The 18,905-nt window shown below is 48.4% G+C and overlaps 2 protein-coding genes across 6 annotated transcripts; one reads left to right on the top strand and one right to left on the bottom strand.

The window, feature by feature from the left end:
• Positions 1-8,328: 8,328 nt before the first annotated feature.
• LOC125552786 (pentatricopeptide repeat-containing protein At5g15300-like) lies at positions 8,329-11,638 on the top strand. 5 transcript variants are annotated; one of them, XM_048716466.1, is made up of 3 exons: positions 8,329-10,136; positions 11,132-11,251; positions 11,336-11,638. In XM_048716466.1, the coding sequence occupies exon 1, from the start codon at positions 8,420-8,422 to the stop codon at positions 9,965-9,967; it is 1,548 nt and encodes a 515-aa protein (XP_048572423.1). In that variant the 5' UTR covers positions 8,329-8,419; the 3' UTR covers positions 9,968-10,136; positions 11,132-11,251; positions 11,336-11,638. The 5 variants fall into 5 exon arrangements, with proteins under 5 accessions (XP_048572423.1, XP_048572422.1, XP_048572421.1 ...); XM_048716465.1 differs by having other exon boundaries at positions 11,114-11,251; XM_048716464.1 differs by having other exon boundaries at positions 11,083-11,251.
• A 94-nt stretch (positions 11,639-11,732) lies between these two features.
• Positions 11,733-13,069, bottom strand: LOC125552788 (50S ribosomal protein L18). The gene is made up of 4 exons (XM_048716467.1): positions 12,641-13,069; positions 12,423-12,529; positions 12,174-12,326; positions 11,733-12,054 (listed from the first exon to the last, which is right to left on the bottom strand). The coding sequence occupies exons 1-4, from the start codon at positions 12,756-12,758 to the stop codon at positions 11,899-11,901; spliced, it is 534 nt and encodes a 177-aa protein (XP_048572424.1). The 5' UTR covers positions 12,759-13,069; the 3' UTR covers positions 11,733-11,898.
• Between the last annotated feature and the right edge of the window lie 5,836 nt (positions 13,070-18,905).

Genomic DNA, 18,905 nt, shown 5'->3' with positions numbered 1-18,905 from the left:
TAAAGGTCGTAGCACATCTAGTATCAACCATTTGACTAACAGCTCGTTTGGCTCCCATCTAACAATTTTCTCTATTTCGTTACATATTGCATAGAGCTCACGGAAGATTGTCATAAAGGGTTGATCTTGTTGGAAATATGAGCAATTTACCGAATGATTTTATTAACAGAAATACTAGATAAAGCATGACTAATATAGTAGAGATAAAATAAGTCATGCGTTCTGACAGAGAGAAGGAAAATAGCTTCTGCATATATGAACCGTAGCTTATCATATCTATAGTAGACAGTAGAACTAGTTGCATATATGAGGTAGAACCTAACATATTTACGGCAAGTACTAGTACGAGAAACTGTGGCAGGATATCTAACAGAAAGAAGAACACATACGGGACAGCAGCAGCAGTAGCAATGGACTTGGGGTCGGTGTCCTCGCCAGCCATGTCGTCGAGGAGGTTGTCGACGTCGGGGAAGAAGTCGTCGTTGGGCAAGTAGCCGTCAGAGTCCGGGGCGTCCGTGACGAAGGAGTTAGTCAGTAGTCGCGCAGAGCGCTCCCCAAAAACCTTATCACCCTTCTCCCGTACATGACTCAAAGAGGTGCGGTTTCGGAGGCCTACTGTCTCGACCTGCGGTGCACGCCGCAAGCTGGGATGAGGAAGACAGCAGCAGCTCAGAGACTGGAACCGGTGGCGAGAGGAAGAAGTTCTGGTGCGTCTCTCTGAGAGGAGCGACCTCCCTTTTATAGGCGCAAGAGAAGGAGGTGAGAGGCTGCGCCGGGAGCTGAAGAGAATGCGGGAGATGAAACGAATAGACAGCAGCCGAAGGGTGCAACGTTCGTATTCAATATCCACTACAGCAAAAACTTTACAGCTCTCGAGTGACCTTTCGTATACCCGTGGTGCGTGGCAAAAATTTAGACATCGTCTCGGCTCATTCCCACAACCCGCGGCGCGGTGCGTCGTGACGAGACGTGGCGTGGCGTGGCGTGGCGAGGCGGGCGGCGGAGGAGGAGCGCGCGTGGATATCCCTCTTGTTCTCATGCTCGTACAAGTGGGGAAAGAACCTTCCTTATAAGGATCTCCAACTCCCACTAAACTAGCAATGTGGGACTAAACTTTAGTAGTATCCCTTGCCTTGCACAAATGGGCTAAGTGGGCCTCTAGGATTTATTAGGAATTTCTGAAATAGTTATTGGGCTGCCCAAAATGGACTAAATTCCAGCAATCCCCCACCAGATCCCAGAGGCACACAGAAATTTGCCTTTGGTTCCAAAACACTGTTTTATATACTGGTACTGCAGTGGAGACTGTTAAGTTGAACTTCCACCTAGAACTCTATGCTACACTAGTAAGCAACTTGAACAGTGGACTGGGCCTTGAACTGCAAGTTTTCTGCGAATCTAGCTTCACATAAAGCCTTGACCGATACGTGGCTACCGTGGGTCTTCCCCGCGGGTGGAGCTTATGCGTCATACTCCGAGACCTTTCATGAGTTTACTAGAGAGAACCCTACTCTCATAGATTGCGACGTTTAACAATCAGACTCATATAGGTGCGTTCTTCAAAAGATGTTCTGCAGGACAACATCTCTGCTTCAAAGAGCCACTTAGAACACATTAAGATATACATCAACCTGCCATGCAGATTAGGAGAGTATTGCATCTTTTTGGAGTGGTATTTTAACAGTAAGGGTACTCTCCTCCCAGTTGACCAACAGCTTGTCTTCCACATCTAATTCACGGGATCTCCGATCACAAAGAATAGGTTACCATTGTGAACAACTCATATTGTGGGTCTCATACCCATATCCCTCGATGCATTATCTACACATTATGTGATAGACCCTTAGTAAAAGGATCTGCCAGATTTTTAGACGTTTGGATATAATCCAATGCAATAACTCCGGAGTTTCTCATTTTTCTGACAGACTTTAACCTTCTCTGAACGTGTCTTGATGACTTCATGTTATCCTTTGAGTTGCTCACTTTCGTGATCACAGTTTGATTGTCACAGTTCATAAGAATACCCGATATGGGTTTCTCAACAACCGGCAAGTCATTCAAGAGCCGGCGAAGCCAATCTGCTTCGACCGTAGCTGTATCTAGTGCTGTGAGTTCTGCTTCCATTGTTGACCTCGTTAAGATGGTCTGCTTGCAAGACTTCCAAGAAACAACGCCACCTCCATGAGTGAATACATAACCGCTCGTGGCCTTTATCTCATTAGCATCTAAGATCCAGTTTAAGTCACTATACCCTTCAAGCACCTTTGGGTGCCCGGTGTAGTGAATTCCATAATTTGCAGTGCCTTTCAAATAACGCAAAACTCTCTCTAGAGCTTTCCAATGCACATCTCCTGGTTTTGAGACAAACCGACTCAGTTTGCTAACAACAAAAGAGATGTCAGGTCTTGTAGCACTTGCTAAGTACATAAGCGAGCCAATAATCTAAGAATATTTCAATTGATCTCTAGCAATTCTTCGATTCTTTCGAAGTAACACACTCGCATCATATGGTGTTGGAGAGGGCTTGCAGTCACTATAGCCAAAGCGACTCAAGATCTTTTCCACATAGTGAGATTGAAGCAATGTAATCCCACCATCATCGTCTCTCAACAATTTGATGTTCAGAATGACATTAGCCACTCCTAAATCCTTCATCTCAAAACAACAAGATAGGAAATCCTTGACCTCCTTAATAACATTCAGATTTGTTCCAAAAATCAGTATGTCATCAACATACAAGCACATGATAACTCCCTCGCCCCCACCATGGCGATAGTACACACTTTTGTCAGCTTCGTTCACAACAAAGCCTGCAGCTGTTAAAGTTCTTTCAAACTTCTCATGTCACTGTTTGGGTGCTTGCTTAAGTCCGTACAAAGACTTCAGCAATTTGCACACTTTCCCTTCCTGGCCATCTAGTACAAACCCATCTGGTTGTTCCATATAAATTTCCTCATCCAACTCTCCATTTAGGATAGCAGTCTTAACATCCATTTGATGAACGAGAAGACCATGCGAGGCAGCTAGTGAAAGTAGAACTCGAATAGTGGTCAGTCGAGCCACAGGTGAGTAAGTATCAAAGAAGTCTTCACCTTCCTTTTGGGTATAACCCTTAGCCATGAGCCGAGCCTTGTACTTCTCAATAGTACCATCAGGCCTAAGCTTCTTCTTGAATACCCATTTGCATCCTATAGGTTTGCACCCATAAGGACTATCAGTTATCTCCCAGGTTTCATTCGCCAAGATGGAATCCATCTCGCTACGAACCGCTTCCTTCCAGTAGTCAGCATCTTCAGATGCATAGGCCTCTGAAATAGAACTGGGAGTGTCATCTATGAGATACACAAGAAAATCATCACCAAAGGACTTTGCAATCCTTTGTCTCTTGCTCCTAGTAGGAACTTCATTGTTCTCCTTCACAGGACTTTCAAAGTGTTCTATCGAAATGGCAGGTTTGGTAATTGTAACTGGTTCCTAATTCGATGAACTAGGCATCTCCTGATTAGATGAGGTAGCCATATCCTTCATGGGAAAGATATCTTCAAAGAAATTCGAATCATTCAACTCCATGATCGTACCGACATGCATGTCAGGTACCTCAGATTTTACAACCAAGAATGTATAGCCAATGCTATGAAAAGCATATCCCAGGAAAACACAATCCACAGTCTTTGGTCCAAGCTTCCGCTTCTTTGAAATTGGAGCATTGACTTTCGCCAAACAACCCCATGTTCGCAGATAAGAGAGTTTTAACCTTTTCTTCTCCCATTCCTCGAATGGAGTTATCTCTTTGTTCTTTGTGGGGACTCGGTTCAGGACATGACATGCTGTCAATATCGCCTCCCCCCACCATGCCTTGGAGAGACCCGATGTATCTAACATGGCGTTAACCAAATCAGTTAGAGTAGGTTCTTTCTTTCGGCCACCCCATTTGACTGAGGTGAGTAGGGAGGATTCCTCTCATGGATTATACCATGTTCCGCACAAAAAGCATCAAACTCATTGGAAAAATACTCTCCACCACGGTCGGACCTAAGCCTCTTGATTTTTCGATCAAGTTGGTTTTCCACTTCAGCTTTATAGATCTTGAAAAAGTTCAAAGCCTCATCCTTAGATTTCAGAAGATACACACGACAGTATCTAGTGGAGTCATCAATTAACGTCATGAAATATTTCTTTCCACCTTTTGTCAACACACCATTCATTTCACATAGATCTGAATGTATGAGCTCTAGTGGTGCAAGATTTCTTATTTCCGCAGTCGTGTGAGACTTACGAGGTTGCTTAGCTTGCACACACACTTGACACTTAGATCCCTTGACGGTGGTGAAACTAGGGATTAAGTTCAACTTCGCTAGTCGCGACATGCAACCAAAGTTAACATGACAAAGACGTGAATGCCACACATTGGATTCACTATTGTTGCAAATATGATTAACAACTTTATTATTGCAAACGTCTGATAAGGATAAACGAAACAAGCCTCCTGACTCATAGCCTTTACCAACAAAGGTTCCATACTTGGATATTACAAATTTATTCGACTCAAAGACAAGCTTGTAGCCATATCTACACAGAAGAGATCCGCTAACAACATTTTTATTGACGGAGGGGACATAATGCACGTTCTTCAGCCGCACGATCTTCCCCGAAGTAAACTTCAGATCGATCGTGCCAACACCATGAACAGAAGCACTTGAACCGTTGCCCATCAGCACGGTTGAAGTCCCTGCGGTCTGATAAGACGAAAATATGGAAATATCACTGCATACATGCACATTAGCACCCGTGTCAATCAACCAGTCAGGAGAATGACATACTGAAAGAATAGTGGGAAATATACCATACCCAGCACCCTTCATGTCAGTGTCTCCAATGACAACATTAGCGGTCTTGCCGCCTTTCCCATGATGACGCTTGTCATAGCGATTAGGGCAACTAGGAGGCCAATGATCAGGATCCCCACACACATGACAAGCACCTTTATTCTTGCCATTCTTCTTCTTGAAGTTCGTGTGTTGCACAGCCTTGTTCTTCCCATCAAACTTTACTTTTCCATCAAACTTGCCCTTGTTCTTGAACTTGTGGGGCTGGAAGTTATGCTTCTGTACCACATTGGCACTAGATCCTTCCTCAATACCTCGAGCACGTGTGTCCTTTGCTCTCGCCTTTTCTTCCACATCAAGAGTGCCAATGAGATCCAGGACGGAAAACTCCTGCCTCTTATGCTTCAGCAAGGTAGCAAAGTTCCTCCATGAAGGAGGAAGCTTAGTGATGATATCTCCGGCAACAAACTTGTCCGGTAGCATACAACTGAAGTGCTCAAGTTCTCTAGCAAATGACTGTATCTCATGAGCTTGCTCAACCACGGAGCGCTCTTCAGTCATCCTGTAATCATAGAATTGCTCCATGATGTACAGCTCAGTGCCAGCATCCGAGACCCCAAACTTGGCCTCGAGTGCATCCCACATATCTTTTCCATTATCAATTGATGCATAAGCATCAACTATATTCTCACCAAGAGCACTCAAGAGAGCAGCCTTAAACAGAGTATCCATTTTCTGAAAAGCTTGTGCCTGTTGAGCATCAAGCTCTCCTTCAGGTTTTTCGAGAGTGGCGTCATAGCAACTCATGGTTTGAAACCATAAGGCTGCTCTCACGCGCCACCTCTTATAGTGGATACCCTCAAACATAGGAGGTCTCATGGAAGCAGCAAAACCACTCAGGGTAAATTGCCTATAATAAGGTTTTTGGATTGTTGGAAATATGAGCAATTTACCGAATGATTTTATTAACAGAAATACTAGATAAAGCATGACTAATATAGTAGAGATAAAATAAATCATGCGTTCTGACAGAGAGAAGGAAAATAGCTTCTGCATATATGAACCGTAGCTTATCATATCTATAGCAGACAGTAGAACTAGTTGCATATATGAGGTAGAACCTAACATATTTAGGGCAAGTACTAGTACGAGAAACTATGGCAGGATATCTAACAGAAAGAAGAACACATACGGGATAGCAGCAACAGTAGCACTGGACTTGGGGTCGGTGTCCTCGCCAGCCATGTCGTCGAGGAGGTTGTCGACGTCGGGAAAGAAGTCATCGTCGGGTAAGTAGCCGTCAGAGTCCGGGGCGTCCGTGACAAAGGAGTCAGTCAGTAGTCGCGCAGAGCGCTCTCCAAAAACCTTATCACCCTTCTACCGTACATGACTCAAAGAGGTGCGGTTTCGGAGGCCTACTGTCCCGACCTGCGGTGCACGCCGCAAGCCGGGATGAGGAAGACAGCAACAGCTCAGAGATTGGAACCGGTAGCGAGAGGAAGGAGAAGTTCTGGTGCGTCTCTCTGAGAGAAGCGACCTCCCTTTTATAGGCGCAAGAGAAGGAGGCGAGAGGCTGCGCCGGGAGCTTAGATGAAACGAACAGACAACAGCCGAAGGGTGCAGTGTTCGTATTCAATATCCACTACAGCAAAAACTTTCCAGCTCTAGACATCGGCTCGGCTCATTCCCGCAACCCGCGGCGCGTCGTGGCGTGGCGTGGCGTGGCGTGGCGTGGCGAGGCGGGCGGCGGAGGAGGAGCGCGCGTGGATATCCCTCTTGTTCTCATGCTCGTACAAGTGGGGAAAGAACCTCCCTTATAAGGAGCTCCAACTCCCATTAAACTAGTAATGTGGGACTAAACTTTAGTAGTATCCCTTGCCTTGCACAAATGGGCTAAGTGGGCCTCTAGGATTTATTAGGAATTTCTGAAATAGTTATTGGGCTGTCCAAAATGGACTAAATTCCAGCAGATCTACACATCAGCAATCATTCCAAATTTCAGTTTGCTCAACAATGACGATGTCTCCGATGTTACACGTTTCGGGGGAATGAAGAAGGTCGGTCCCAAGGAAATTTGATGTACTACTCTCTCCGTTCTTTTTTATAAGACGTTTTAGGAGGACGGGGTGTCGACCCGTTGGCTAGGCAGTTAGGGTTGCAACCAGCCCACCTGAGTTTGAGTCATGGCTCGGACGCGTGGTGCTCGCGAAGTTTCTCCTATAAAAAAATGCCAACGAGGGTTAACCCTTGGATTGGTCTCATATTTTTTATAAAATGTTTCAGACAACTGGCATTAAGAGCAACTTCAATGGGGCGACCCAAACTGACGGCGCATTTGTCCGCTTTTTGTCCGTTTGGGTCGGCCGCCCGCCCGGCGTCCGCCCAGTTTTGCATTTGGATCGGCAATGCGCCCAACGCGCCGACCCATTTCATGTCCGCGCTTCCTCGTGTCGCCGGACGACGAGCCACCGACCACCGGGGTGGCGTTGAGGTCGATGGGCGCGGGCGTGGAAGGCGCGGCCACGCTCACGTCGGGTGAGCACTCCCCGGAGAGGCGGGAGGCCTGCGAGTAGACGTGGAAGCCGGGGACCGGGTTGCAAGCCGACGCGCGGGGTGAGTCGGGCATCATCATCTGAGAAAACGCCGACGAGCCGGTGCTGGCCGCGGCGACGACGGCTTAGAGGACGCTGTGCTGGCTAGGGTTTACCCCTAGCATGTAGAGCGCCTCCCTCGTTGCCGCGGTGACGCGGGCATTGGTGAACTCTTGCTGCGCGGCGGCGACGGCGACGGCCTGCACGGCGGCCTCATCCCTCGCGTCCGCGGGGTGCCTCCCGCCATTCCTCTTGGCTGACTCCCTTACCCGTTGTTCGGGCGTCAGCGCCTTCTTCGGCTTGGTCGCGGCGGCGGTCTTGCGCGGGGCACGAGGCTTGCCTTTCCCGGAGGGGGCGATGGCGCCGGACGAGGCGAGGCCGGCGGCGGCGTCGAGGTCGAGGTCGATGTCGTCCTCCATGGCTGGTTGGGGGGCGGGGGCGCGCGGGGACGGGAGCATTTTTGGAGAAAATGAAGGGAAATGATGGTGCCTGCCACCGACCGGCGTGCCCGAAGAGAGGAGTAGGCGCGCGCGCGTCCGTCTCGTGTCCGCGCCGACGTAAATCCGGCTTAAAATTGGGCCTGGAATGGGTCATCCGCGGACGAAAAACGGACACGCGTCCCTTCGGGTCGGCGCGTTGGGCCGCCACTTTTGTCCGCACCGACCCAAACAGACGCGAGCGGACGAAATGAGTCGCCCTATTGGAGTTGCTCTAAACTGTTTTGGACGCTGTCTGGAATATCTACAATATCTTACAAAAGTGGTCCGAGGAAGCAGTAATTTTCTTTATTAAGGGTGTTTGTACTGCTATGTTTGGTTAACAGACATGACTACATGAGTGTTCTTTTTTGGGGGAAAAACAACCAGTACAGGGCACTTCACTTGTTAACTCAACTTTGCTACAGAGGGTGGGGGAATTTCGGCTGTGGTACAGCCACATTCTTCCACATGGAGCGAACAGAACAGTTGAACACACCCACGCAGGCTCCCGGCGGACGGACGGATGACGCGCAGCCAGACGAGGCCCGCCGCGATGCCACCGACGTCCACCTCGCCGGGGGACCTGGTGGCGCTCTCCGCCCGGTGCTCCACGAAGCGCGATCTCCGCCTCCTCCACGGCGCCCTCCTGCGCCGCCGCCGCCTCCTCCCCGCCGCGGACGCCGTCGCGGCGCTCGCCAAGCTGCTCCGGTTCGCCGCCGTCTCCCCCGCCGGCGACCTCCGCCAAGCCGCCGCGATGCTCTCCACCCACCTCCCCTTCATCACCTCGGCCTCCACCCACCCCGCCTTCTTCTACAACACCCTCATGCGCGGCCTCGCCGCCTCCGCCTCGCCCGGCGACGCCATCGGGCTCTTCGCCGCGATGCGCCGCGCGGGCGCCGCGCCCGATGCCTTCACCTTCACCTTCCTCCTCAAGTCCTGCTCCCGCTGCCCCTCGGGCCGGCGGTTGCCTTCCGACCTCCATGCCCAGGCGATCAGGCACGGCTGCCTCGGCGAGCTCGGCGCGCACGCGCACGTGCACAATGCGCTGCTTCACGCCTACGCGTGCCGGGCGTCCGTCGACGACGCGTGCAGGGTGTTTGAAGAAATTCCGGCTCGGGACGTGATCTCCTTCTCAGGGCTACTCACCGCGCATCTCAAAGCCAGTGATTTGGACGCCGCCCGCCTTGTGTTCGACCAGATGCCTCACCAGGATGTCGTTTCTTGGACTGCGATGATTTCAGCATATGCCAAGGCTTGCCGGCCGCAGGAGGCCTTGGCATTGTTTGATGCCATGCCGATGCAGCCAGACGAGGTGACCATGGTGAGTATTGTGTCCGCGTGCACCACACTAGGGGATCTTGCAACCGGGGAGCGTGTGCGGAGGCACATTGATTCCCTTGGTTTTGGATGGATGGTGCCACTTCGCAATGCACTTATGGACATGTACGCAAAGTGCGGGTGCCTCCCTGAAACACGAGCTTTGTTTGACAGGATGATGGTGAGGAGCTTGGCATCTTGGAACACGCTGATCTCGGCATATGCATTACATGGCGATCTGGACAACACGATTGCTGTGTTCCATCAGATGCTGGCAGAAGGGAACACTGTGAGGCCGGACGGTGTGACGCTTCTCGCGGTGCTTATGGCGTACGGATACAAAGGCCGTGTTGAGGAGGGGCGAGCCATGTTCAATGCGATGCAACGAGGTGACTATGGCAAAGTGGAACTCACAGTCGAGCACTATGGGTGTGTGGTGGACATGCTTGGTCGGGCAGGGAAACTCGAGGAGGCATACCAAATGATTAAGCGAATGCCAATTCCGAGCAATGCTGTGATCTGGGGCGCACTACTTGGTGCTTGTCGGACTCATGGGGATATTGACATGGCAGAGAGGACTGTGCAGGAGTTAAGGAACCTAAACCCAGATGAGGGTGGTTACTACATTTTGCTCAGCGATATGTACACATCTGCTGGACGGATAGCTGAGGCCACAGAGATCAGACGTGCCATGAATGAGAAGGGGGTCCAGAAGACTACAGGCCGGAGCACTGCCTTTCTGCCTCAGCTGTAGTTTACCATTATCTGGCTATCCTTAAGATCACAATTCACAAGCATGTCATGCTAGCCAGATTCTCTTCACACCAGACAAGCCTATGGATTGGTCACATTTGTCTCGGTCTTCTTGCCAAGGTGTGATGATTGATATCCATGGTGTAAGGCTGCTGGCAACTAAGGCTCAGGTAATCAAAATACCTGAAAGACTAGTTGAGTTGAGTCAGGTGATGGTACATAGACAATGGCCACACCGAAGCCAGTTTCAGTATGTATGCATGTTAAGTATAGCCTAGCTCACTTACATTATTATGTATTTATGTACCAGCCCATACTTGATGCTTACACAAAAAAGGGGCATTTGCAGTACTGGGCCTTGCAGGCCTGAACTTCTTTAAAACCAACCCCAACATCTTAGTCTTGACTACGAGGTGCACACTGTCATTAGGATTGCCTCTGGCATGTGTGAGAAACAAGTGCATATTTTGGAGACCAGTATCATCTTACCTTGTGCGGCTCACTAATAAATGTGGCTGCTAGAAAGCGATGAAATCACCGAATGAACTTCAAGTGATTATACCTTGTGGGGTCCAGCAATAGTTACTTTCACGAACTGCAAGTAAGTAGTGAATAGTATTTCCAAAAGTTCTTAAATTTGAACTCTTGCCCTGCTGGTTTTAGAGGGATCGCCAGCAACAATGTAAACTTTGTTTAGAGGAATAATGTGGTACACTACAATCATTTTCTGTTGAACTATTAGCAAGTGATAACTTTTCTTTGAATTAATTTGGTGGTTGTTGAACCATAAATTGACTGTTTTCTAGAATCCCATAAATTAACAGTTAAAGTCTACTAAGTTGCCCTAAGATTTTTATTTTAACATGTTCTGAGTATCCCTCACAGATATCATGTTGATTACATTTAACCATTCTCTATGTATGACTGGCAATTCCTTGTTCGCATCTTTGTTTTACAAGCTCGTCATGTTCTGGGAAGGGGATTTCTTCACTCTGGTCTCTGTGTGCTTAACATTTTGCATGTTTGATGGATGTTTACTCCTATTGTATAATACAGTTACCTAAATCCTTCTGTACTAGACTACAAGTGATGTAGATTTTTCATATTGAGGTTCAGAAAATTAACGGTGGTTAGCTACCTTGTGGAGGGTTGTTTTTGGAGGAAGAGAGGAGAAAGATGGACTGATCACCGCATACAGCCTGCTAGGTGGCACAACTGGGAGTCTGGGACAAACCTGACGATGAACATCACTATTTTTCTGAGTTGCGAGAGCCTTGACTGTAAGGTTATTCATCGTTTGATGCTTAATACATTGCATATGTCATGTTGACACTTAATATTGTCATTCATGAGAGGTGCGCTTGTGCAGGATCCAGCATGCTGAATCGAATGAATTGGTGCAAAGAATTGGCCAGTGACTAAGTTGCACTATTCCTTGAACAAACTTCTATTGGCTCGTGCATCAGGATTCAGGAGTCTATGGCTCATGTACAAGATGGGAACAAAAGGAACAGCTTCAGCATAGTATGCTATCTTAACTGCTATCTGCTCCACCAGATGAACTATTCTGAAGAATGTAGGCCACTGAAAAATTGAGCCTCTGTAACATAAGGAGTCTTGATGGAATGTAGAATTTGTTGTTTTCCCTCTTGTAATAGAATTGGTATGTCAATATAGCTTGCAAAACCTTTGTGTGTTCTTGATTTTTTGTTTTAGAGTTATTTGTTTGAAATGACAATGGAGAAACATTTTATGGCTGTCAATGATGATTGTCTGGCTTAATAACATGCTGTGAAATATCGAGTACTCCTGATCATACATCAAGCAGTTCATAGAGCAAACAACTTCCCACAGGCTACACTCCTACTCTTCACTAAATAGCCTGCTACGCTGAGCAGCTGGTGCAAGCCTCCCAAGGATCTCAGAACTTTGCTATCTGGGCAGGAACCCGTGCTGCGCGACCGGGTCCTCAAACGCCATCATCTTCTCCCCTCGGGCGAACCCGTTGCGGTCGTAGCACGAGACCTCGGAGATGTCCAGCTCTATACACGCCTTGACGAGCTCCTCCCCGACCCTCCGAGCGGCCTCCTGTTTGCCAACAAAAAGAACAGCTCAAGTTCAGGAGATGCACCGTCTGGTTTTTGTTTCAGATGTGAATGCATTGCGAGTTGGACTGACGATGAAGGAAGGGGGGTGGATTGGATTACCACGGTGCTGCATGGAGGGTCGCCGCGGATTTCCTCCTGCAGGGTGCTGGCGTAGAAGAGGATCTTCTTGCCGTGGTCGTCGACGAGCATGGCGTAGAGCTGCCTGTTGGAGCAGAAGACGGACAGCCTGGGCTTGGTCGTAGTGCCATTGTACTGCAGCCAGAGAGAATTCCCTTCAGATTGCTGCCTTGCTGGTGGTGGTTGGAACTTGGAACACACAACCCAACCCTGAGGTGACCAGTACCGTACCTTTTTCTGCAGCCGGCGGTTCCTGACCTTGGCGTTCTCCTTCCGCGCGCCGTGCCTCGCCATGGCCTCGATCCTCGGGCACGCCCCGCGCCGGTGTGCCACCAAGCCTGCGCGCAGAAAGACAGAGAGGAAGCAGCGCATGACATCGGCAGCTAGGCCTGAGCCGGTGGAGAAAGGCACGGAGAGAAGTCGGGAGGCGTTATGACGGTGTGGCTCACCTGGGTGCCGTGGGAGAGGGACCTCGAAGCGGTGGCGCCTGAATGGCAGGGAGCTGGAGGTGGAGGGAGACGACAATGGTGGCCGGCCGAGGGTGGCGTGAAGCAATGCCGTCGCCATGGCACGAGAGAGAGAGAGAGTCCAGGAGAGTAGGTTGGGCGGGGCAATACGTCGAACAGGTTCCGCGCGAGGTGGCGTTGCAGCCCGCCGGTCGCCGCCTCGCCGCGAGTACTGCCCTGCGCTGCCGCCGACGACCGTGGCTGCGAGGTCACCGTCAGCAAGAACACGACGACGCACGGCCTGTGCCCCGCTTGCCGCTTGTGCCGTCTCGCCGTCGGCCACCACGCCACGCCCGTCTCGCCCAATCCCACGTTCAGTGGCCAAAGTGACTTTTTTTTTGAGACAAAGCGGCCGAAGTCAGGTGATGCCGTTTTTTTAGGGGCCCGTTGTTTTGAGGGGAGTATACAGCAAGCAGACATTTACGAGGCCCAAGTTTAGGCGGGCCACGTGGTGGAGGCAGGGCCTTGGAGGAAAAGGCCCATCAGGCCGCGGCTGCACTTCGCACCCAACCAACGACCGTCAAGCAAGCGAGAGAAACCCCTTTTGTCTCAAAAAAAAAAAGCGAGAGAAACCCCTCAAAAAAAGAAGAAAAAAATAGCAAGCGAGAGAGAGAAGCCGCTAATCACGCCACCTACCAGCGGAAACCGCCAAAGCCTTTTGCTTTCGTCGGAGCCAAAAAATCTAGCCGGTTTCCTCCGGTCTTATCTCGGAACCCTTGGATTCATCCGCGCTCCCACTTTCATTTAACAACCTTTCACCCATCAACAAAAAACAAAACATTTTCACCCACACCGCCACGATGAGCGATCGACACCTGGTCCTTTCCTCCCGTCCGCAGCATCACTTTCGGCCCACCTGCGTCGGGTCGGATTGACCTCACCTCCCTCCTTCCCTCCACAGACGATGCTTGCATCGCAGCCCGGTGCTCCTTTCGTCCCTTTCTCCGCCCGTCCCTCTCCCTCTCCCGCTTTTCTTTTCCCTTCCCTCCCACGAGAGAGAGAAAAGTATACGTAGAAAAGATGCAGAAAGGGCCGACCAACGGGGTGGTCATCCGACGTGACCTCGTGCCACGGTACAGCCATGCAGTTTCTCTGGCGTCCCGGAGCCCCGGTTGCTTGCAAGCTCTCACGTCCTCTCGTTCTTCCACCTGTCAACCGCGGTTGCGCGCGGGTGGAAAAACGCCGGTGAGGATAATATTTTGTGCTTGTGCTAGCACTCCTGCGACGCACCCTTTCCTTCTCACAAGATAAATCTTGCACCCAAGGACCGACGTCAACGTTTGAAAAAATATATATTATGTATGTAGTCCACACTAGCAGCTACTCCCTCCGTTTCAAATTACTCGTCGTAGAAATGGATGTATCTAGAACTAAAATACATCTAGATACATCCATTTCTGTGACGAGTAATTCAGAAGGGAGTAATTCGGAACATGATACACACCAGGCTGATAACATTTAATAAAGAGATGGCTTGCTTTGGACGAGTGCCACTAGGATATGAGCACCCATGCCCCCACACGTGCGTGGGCCCGGCCCGCTCTGGTATTCGGTATTTAGATTTGTTTGATAGATATAGATATGGCAGCAACTTTTCAACCACAAAGAAGATTCACTAGAGAAAGAGGGCGTAAAGTAAACAAGAGAACATCACCTCACCACACAAATATTGTGTAGTAGTAGTGAAGATGATAAAGGCAGAGAGGGATAGAGAACTTTCTAGAATAGAGAACTCGGTGACATGTACCCGTGTCTCTTGCTTGCTGGCTTTGACAAGATTTTGGACGAATATTCAGCACATAGGTTTTCATGTGAATTCTCTCTTTATCTTACCTGAGCGTACTTCACCGTGTCGGACAAAGCTTTGTGCAAAAAAAAAAAACAAATCTGAGGCTTCTAAACATACGATGCTATTCATTCTTCCAGGCCATGAATTTTTCCTTTTCTTTACAGATGTCATTTTAAGGTATTTCATCATAAAAATTTAGACACGTATACATAACATCCTTGTTTATTTACACAAATTTTTTCAGAATTTTTTTAATGATTTTTTTTTAATTTTGAATTTTTCAAAAAAAATTGAGCTCCAGTGAGCTGGGTCACCAAACGTCCGTTCTCATGAAGATAGTACTATGAATGATATAGTTACAAAAGTAATAGTCAAATAAGCATCTTAATTGTGTTATTTGGTACGGAGTAGTAATTGTCTCTTATCTTATCTGATCGCACTTCACCATAATGGACAAAGCTTTGTGGCTCCCTGCGCACTATGTAGGATGTGGGAAGTTTATATAGAATCTCCAAAGAGGTTGAAAGTACTAGTATCCATGTATGTCATGATGATACCATAACGGTGTAAAAGCAACTCTAGTAGAGTTGCTATATCAACATGATTGCTACAATAATCCTCTGTGTGTTTTTTGGGTAAAAAAGTTGATTTACCAGATTTGGTATCCGCCACCTTGTTTTTGGAGGGCATTTCAAATCCAACCCACCTGCCCTCATATTTGGAGTCTAGGAAAGGCAATATAGCGCTCCCTTCGCCCACCAAAATTTTAGAGTTCAGAGACATTTCAGCTAGTGCACCCCCTTTCTTCATCGCCCACATCGACAAGCCATCGTCATTTGCTGCCACCTTCGCTCTCTGGACCGTCGCCATTCAACATAGCTCGCCTCCACTGACCCGTTCCCAACCCTACCACACGTCTGTTGGGAACATAGTAATTTCAAAATTTTCCTACGCACACGCAAGATCATGGTGATACATAGCAACGAGGGGAGAGTGTGATCTACGTACCTTGTAGATGACAACGGAAGCGTTTGGTTGATGTAGTCGTACGTCTCCACGGCCCGACCGATCAAGCACCGAAACTACGGCACCTCCGAGTTCTAGCACACGTTCAGCTCGATGACGATCCCCGGACTCCGATCCAGCAAAGTGTCGGGGAAGAGTTCCGTCAGCACGACGGCGTGGTGACGATCTTGATGTACTACCGTCGCAGGGCTTCGCCTAAGCACCGCTACAATATTATCGAGGACTATGGTGGAAGGGGGCACCGCACACGGCTAAGAATATGATCACGTGGATCAACTTGTGTGTTTCTGGGGTGCCCCTGCCTTCGTATATAAAGGACTAAGGGAGGGGGGTGTGGCCGGCCATGGAGAGGCGCGCCAGGAGAGTCCTACTCCCTCTGGGAGTAGGATTCCCCCCCCCCCCCAATCCTAGTTGGAATAGGATTCGCGGAGGGGGGAAAGGAGAGAGAGGGGCCGACCCCCTCTCCTTGTCCTATTCGGACCAAGGGAGGGGAGGGGCGCGCGGCCCATGTTGGGCTGCCTCTTCTCTTTTCCACTAAGGCCCACTATGGCCCATATAGCTCCCGGGGGGTTCCGGTAACCTCCCGGTACTCCGGTAAAATCCCGATTTCACCCGGAACACTTCCGATATCCAAACATAGGCTTCCAATATATCAATCTTTATGTCTCGACCATTTCGAGACTCCTCGTCATGTCCGTGATCACATCCGGGACTCCGAACAAACTTCGGTACATCAAAATGCATAAACTCATAATATAACTGCCATCGTAACCTTAAGCGTGCGGACCCTACGGGTTCGAGAACAATGTAGACATGACCGAGACATGTCTCCGGTCAATAACCAATAGCGGAACCTGGATGCTCATATTGGCTCCTACATATTCTACGAAGATCTTTATCGGTCAGACCGCATAACAACATACGTTGTTCCCTTTGTCATCGATATGTTACTTGCCCGAGATTCGATCGTCGGTATCCAATACCTAGTTCAATCTCGTTACCGGCAAGTCTCTTTACTCGTTCTGTAATACATCATCCCGCAACTAACTCATTAGTTGCAATGCTTGCAAGGCTTAAGTGATGTGCATTACCGAGAGGGCCCAGAGATACCTCTCCGACAATCGGAGTGACAAATCCTAATCTCGAAATACGCCAACCCAACATGTACCTTTGGAGACACCTGTAGAGCTCCTTTATAATCACCTAGTTACGTTGTGACGTTTGGTAGTACACAAAGTGTTCCTCCGGCAAACGGGAGTTGCATAATCTCATAGTCATAGGAACATGTATAAGTCATGAAGAAAGCAATAGCAACATACTAAACGATCGGGTGCTAAGCTAATGGAATGGGTCATGTCAATCACATCATTCTCCTAATGACGTGATCCCGTTAATCAAATAACAACTCTTTTGTTTATGGTTAGGAAACATAACCATCTTCGATTAACGAGCTAGTCAAGTAGAGGCATACTAGTGACACTTTGTTTGTCTATGTATTCACACAAGTATTATGTTTCCGGTTAATACAATTCTAGCATGAATAATAAACATTTATCATGATATAAGGAAATAAATAATAACTTTATTATTGCCTCTAGGGCATATTTCCTTCAACGTCGCCATAGCCCGTCCTTGCTTCCTACCATTTGATCGACCACTGTCATGGCCACACAAGGGAGCTCGATGCCAGCTTGTCTCTGCTGCCAGTCCTCCCTTCCCCAGCTCACCGATGAGGCCGAATTTATGCGCCGACTGTCCGCCGTCGTCAACTCCATCTCCGGCGTCACCCATGCCACATCTCGCCCACTAGATCTCAATGTGTTTGACGACTTGCGCCAAGGTATACCTCCCCAAATTGTTTATGTTCACTGGTGTATCACCTCGCAGATTCATGTAGATGCATATGATTCACAATTTGTATAGGTGTCATCGGTGGTAGAAGAATTTTTACTCATTGCCATTTTTTCGGATGAGTCCAAGAATGATTTGTTGGATGCGGAGGAGGAGCAAATTTTGTTGATGGTTCCTCAATTGATAATGGGAAGAGGAGCAGATTCACCAGACAAGGTTTGTAATAATATTGTTAAATTATTCAGTTTTGCTAAACGCATCTAGATGTGCCCTAAGTAGTGCACATCTAAGTCATATACCATTAATTTTACATGAAGATTCGTGCAAACATTTTCTTTTGCCTTTTTTCTTTTTCTTTGTAGTGTTATTTGGTCACTTAGATGTGCCCTAGACAAACTTAAATTATTTGATGTTGATGCCAAACTGGACCGGTAGAGTTTACATGCAAATAGATGGAAGAAGAAAAATTGAGGTTGTCATTTTGGCGCCTGTGTGTTTGCACGCCACCTTCGCAATCTCCAAAAATTATGAAGCGCACTCCAAAGAGTTTGAGAGGTCAAGAGTATAGCAACTCTGCTAGAGTTGCTCAAGTGTTTGAATTTTCTCAGTTAATATAGTTTAAAAACACACTCAAAGTTGCAACTTAAATGAGACATAGTTGTCTAAAGAAAAAGAGATATAGTAGTTTGGAAATTGGAACAGAAGGAGTAAGTACATATCAATAGCAAGCATCATTTTCGAGAAGGAACATAGCCAACATCAATTTTGCATGATAAGGAAAGTATTTGCTGGACTGGAATATTGAATGAAGAATAGACCGTGGAACAATCAGCTAAAGCACAAAAGGCTAAGAAAGCACTAAAGTCCACACTGATTTATGCAGATCGAGAGGCTAACACAGTTGCGGATTAGGACAGGAAGGAAAGGGAAACATTGGGAGCGCTGCGACATAAAATAGTAGAGGATCTAATAGACACAAATAAGAATAAGATATAGGCTCGTTGTCAAAAACAAAATAAAAAAAGATATAGGCTCCGAAATCAAACGTCTCTATGACTCTATTTTATGCACAGAGGCGTCTGGATATGAGAAAAATGAAAATCTGATCCAAAGCGGGTCCCACCTTGGACTCCGCCGCCCCTTGGCCCCACACTCAGTCTACGAGGTAGCATAAAAAATACTGGTACTTCGGAAGGATCTAGAACACGGCGGGGTCATGGACTCATGGATGGATGGGCACGACGGAGCAAAGCACGAAAAGAGTGCCTAGGAACGACGCGGTCGACATGCACGCGCGCAGCACAGCCACGCGAAGCCGTGAACTATGTCCACCGGTGCAGGCAGGCATGCAGGACAAAGGTAAGCCACGTCCCTCTCTCCTCTTTTTTTTTCGCTTGGCGCACAAAGAAAGCGCGCGCAAAGCGGCCAATACGTGCACAGTCACGCGGCACCACCAACCAAAGCGCCGGAAACGCCAGCAGCGCCCGCACGCAGCCTCACAAACTCGCAGGCCATCCACGCCCCGACACCCGTTTTCAGTTC

This window comes from Triticum urartu, chromosome 4, assembly GCF_003073215.2.
Source record: "Triticum urartu cultivar G1812 chromosome 4, Tu2.1, whole genome shotgun sequence".
Lineage (NCBI taxonomy): Eukaryota > Viridiplantae > Streptophyta > Magnoliopsida > Poales > Poaceae > Triticum > Triticum urartu.
Note: the sequence above shows the minus strand (reverse complement) of the source record. Positions and strands in the feature narration are given on the sequence as shown.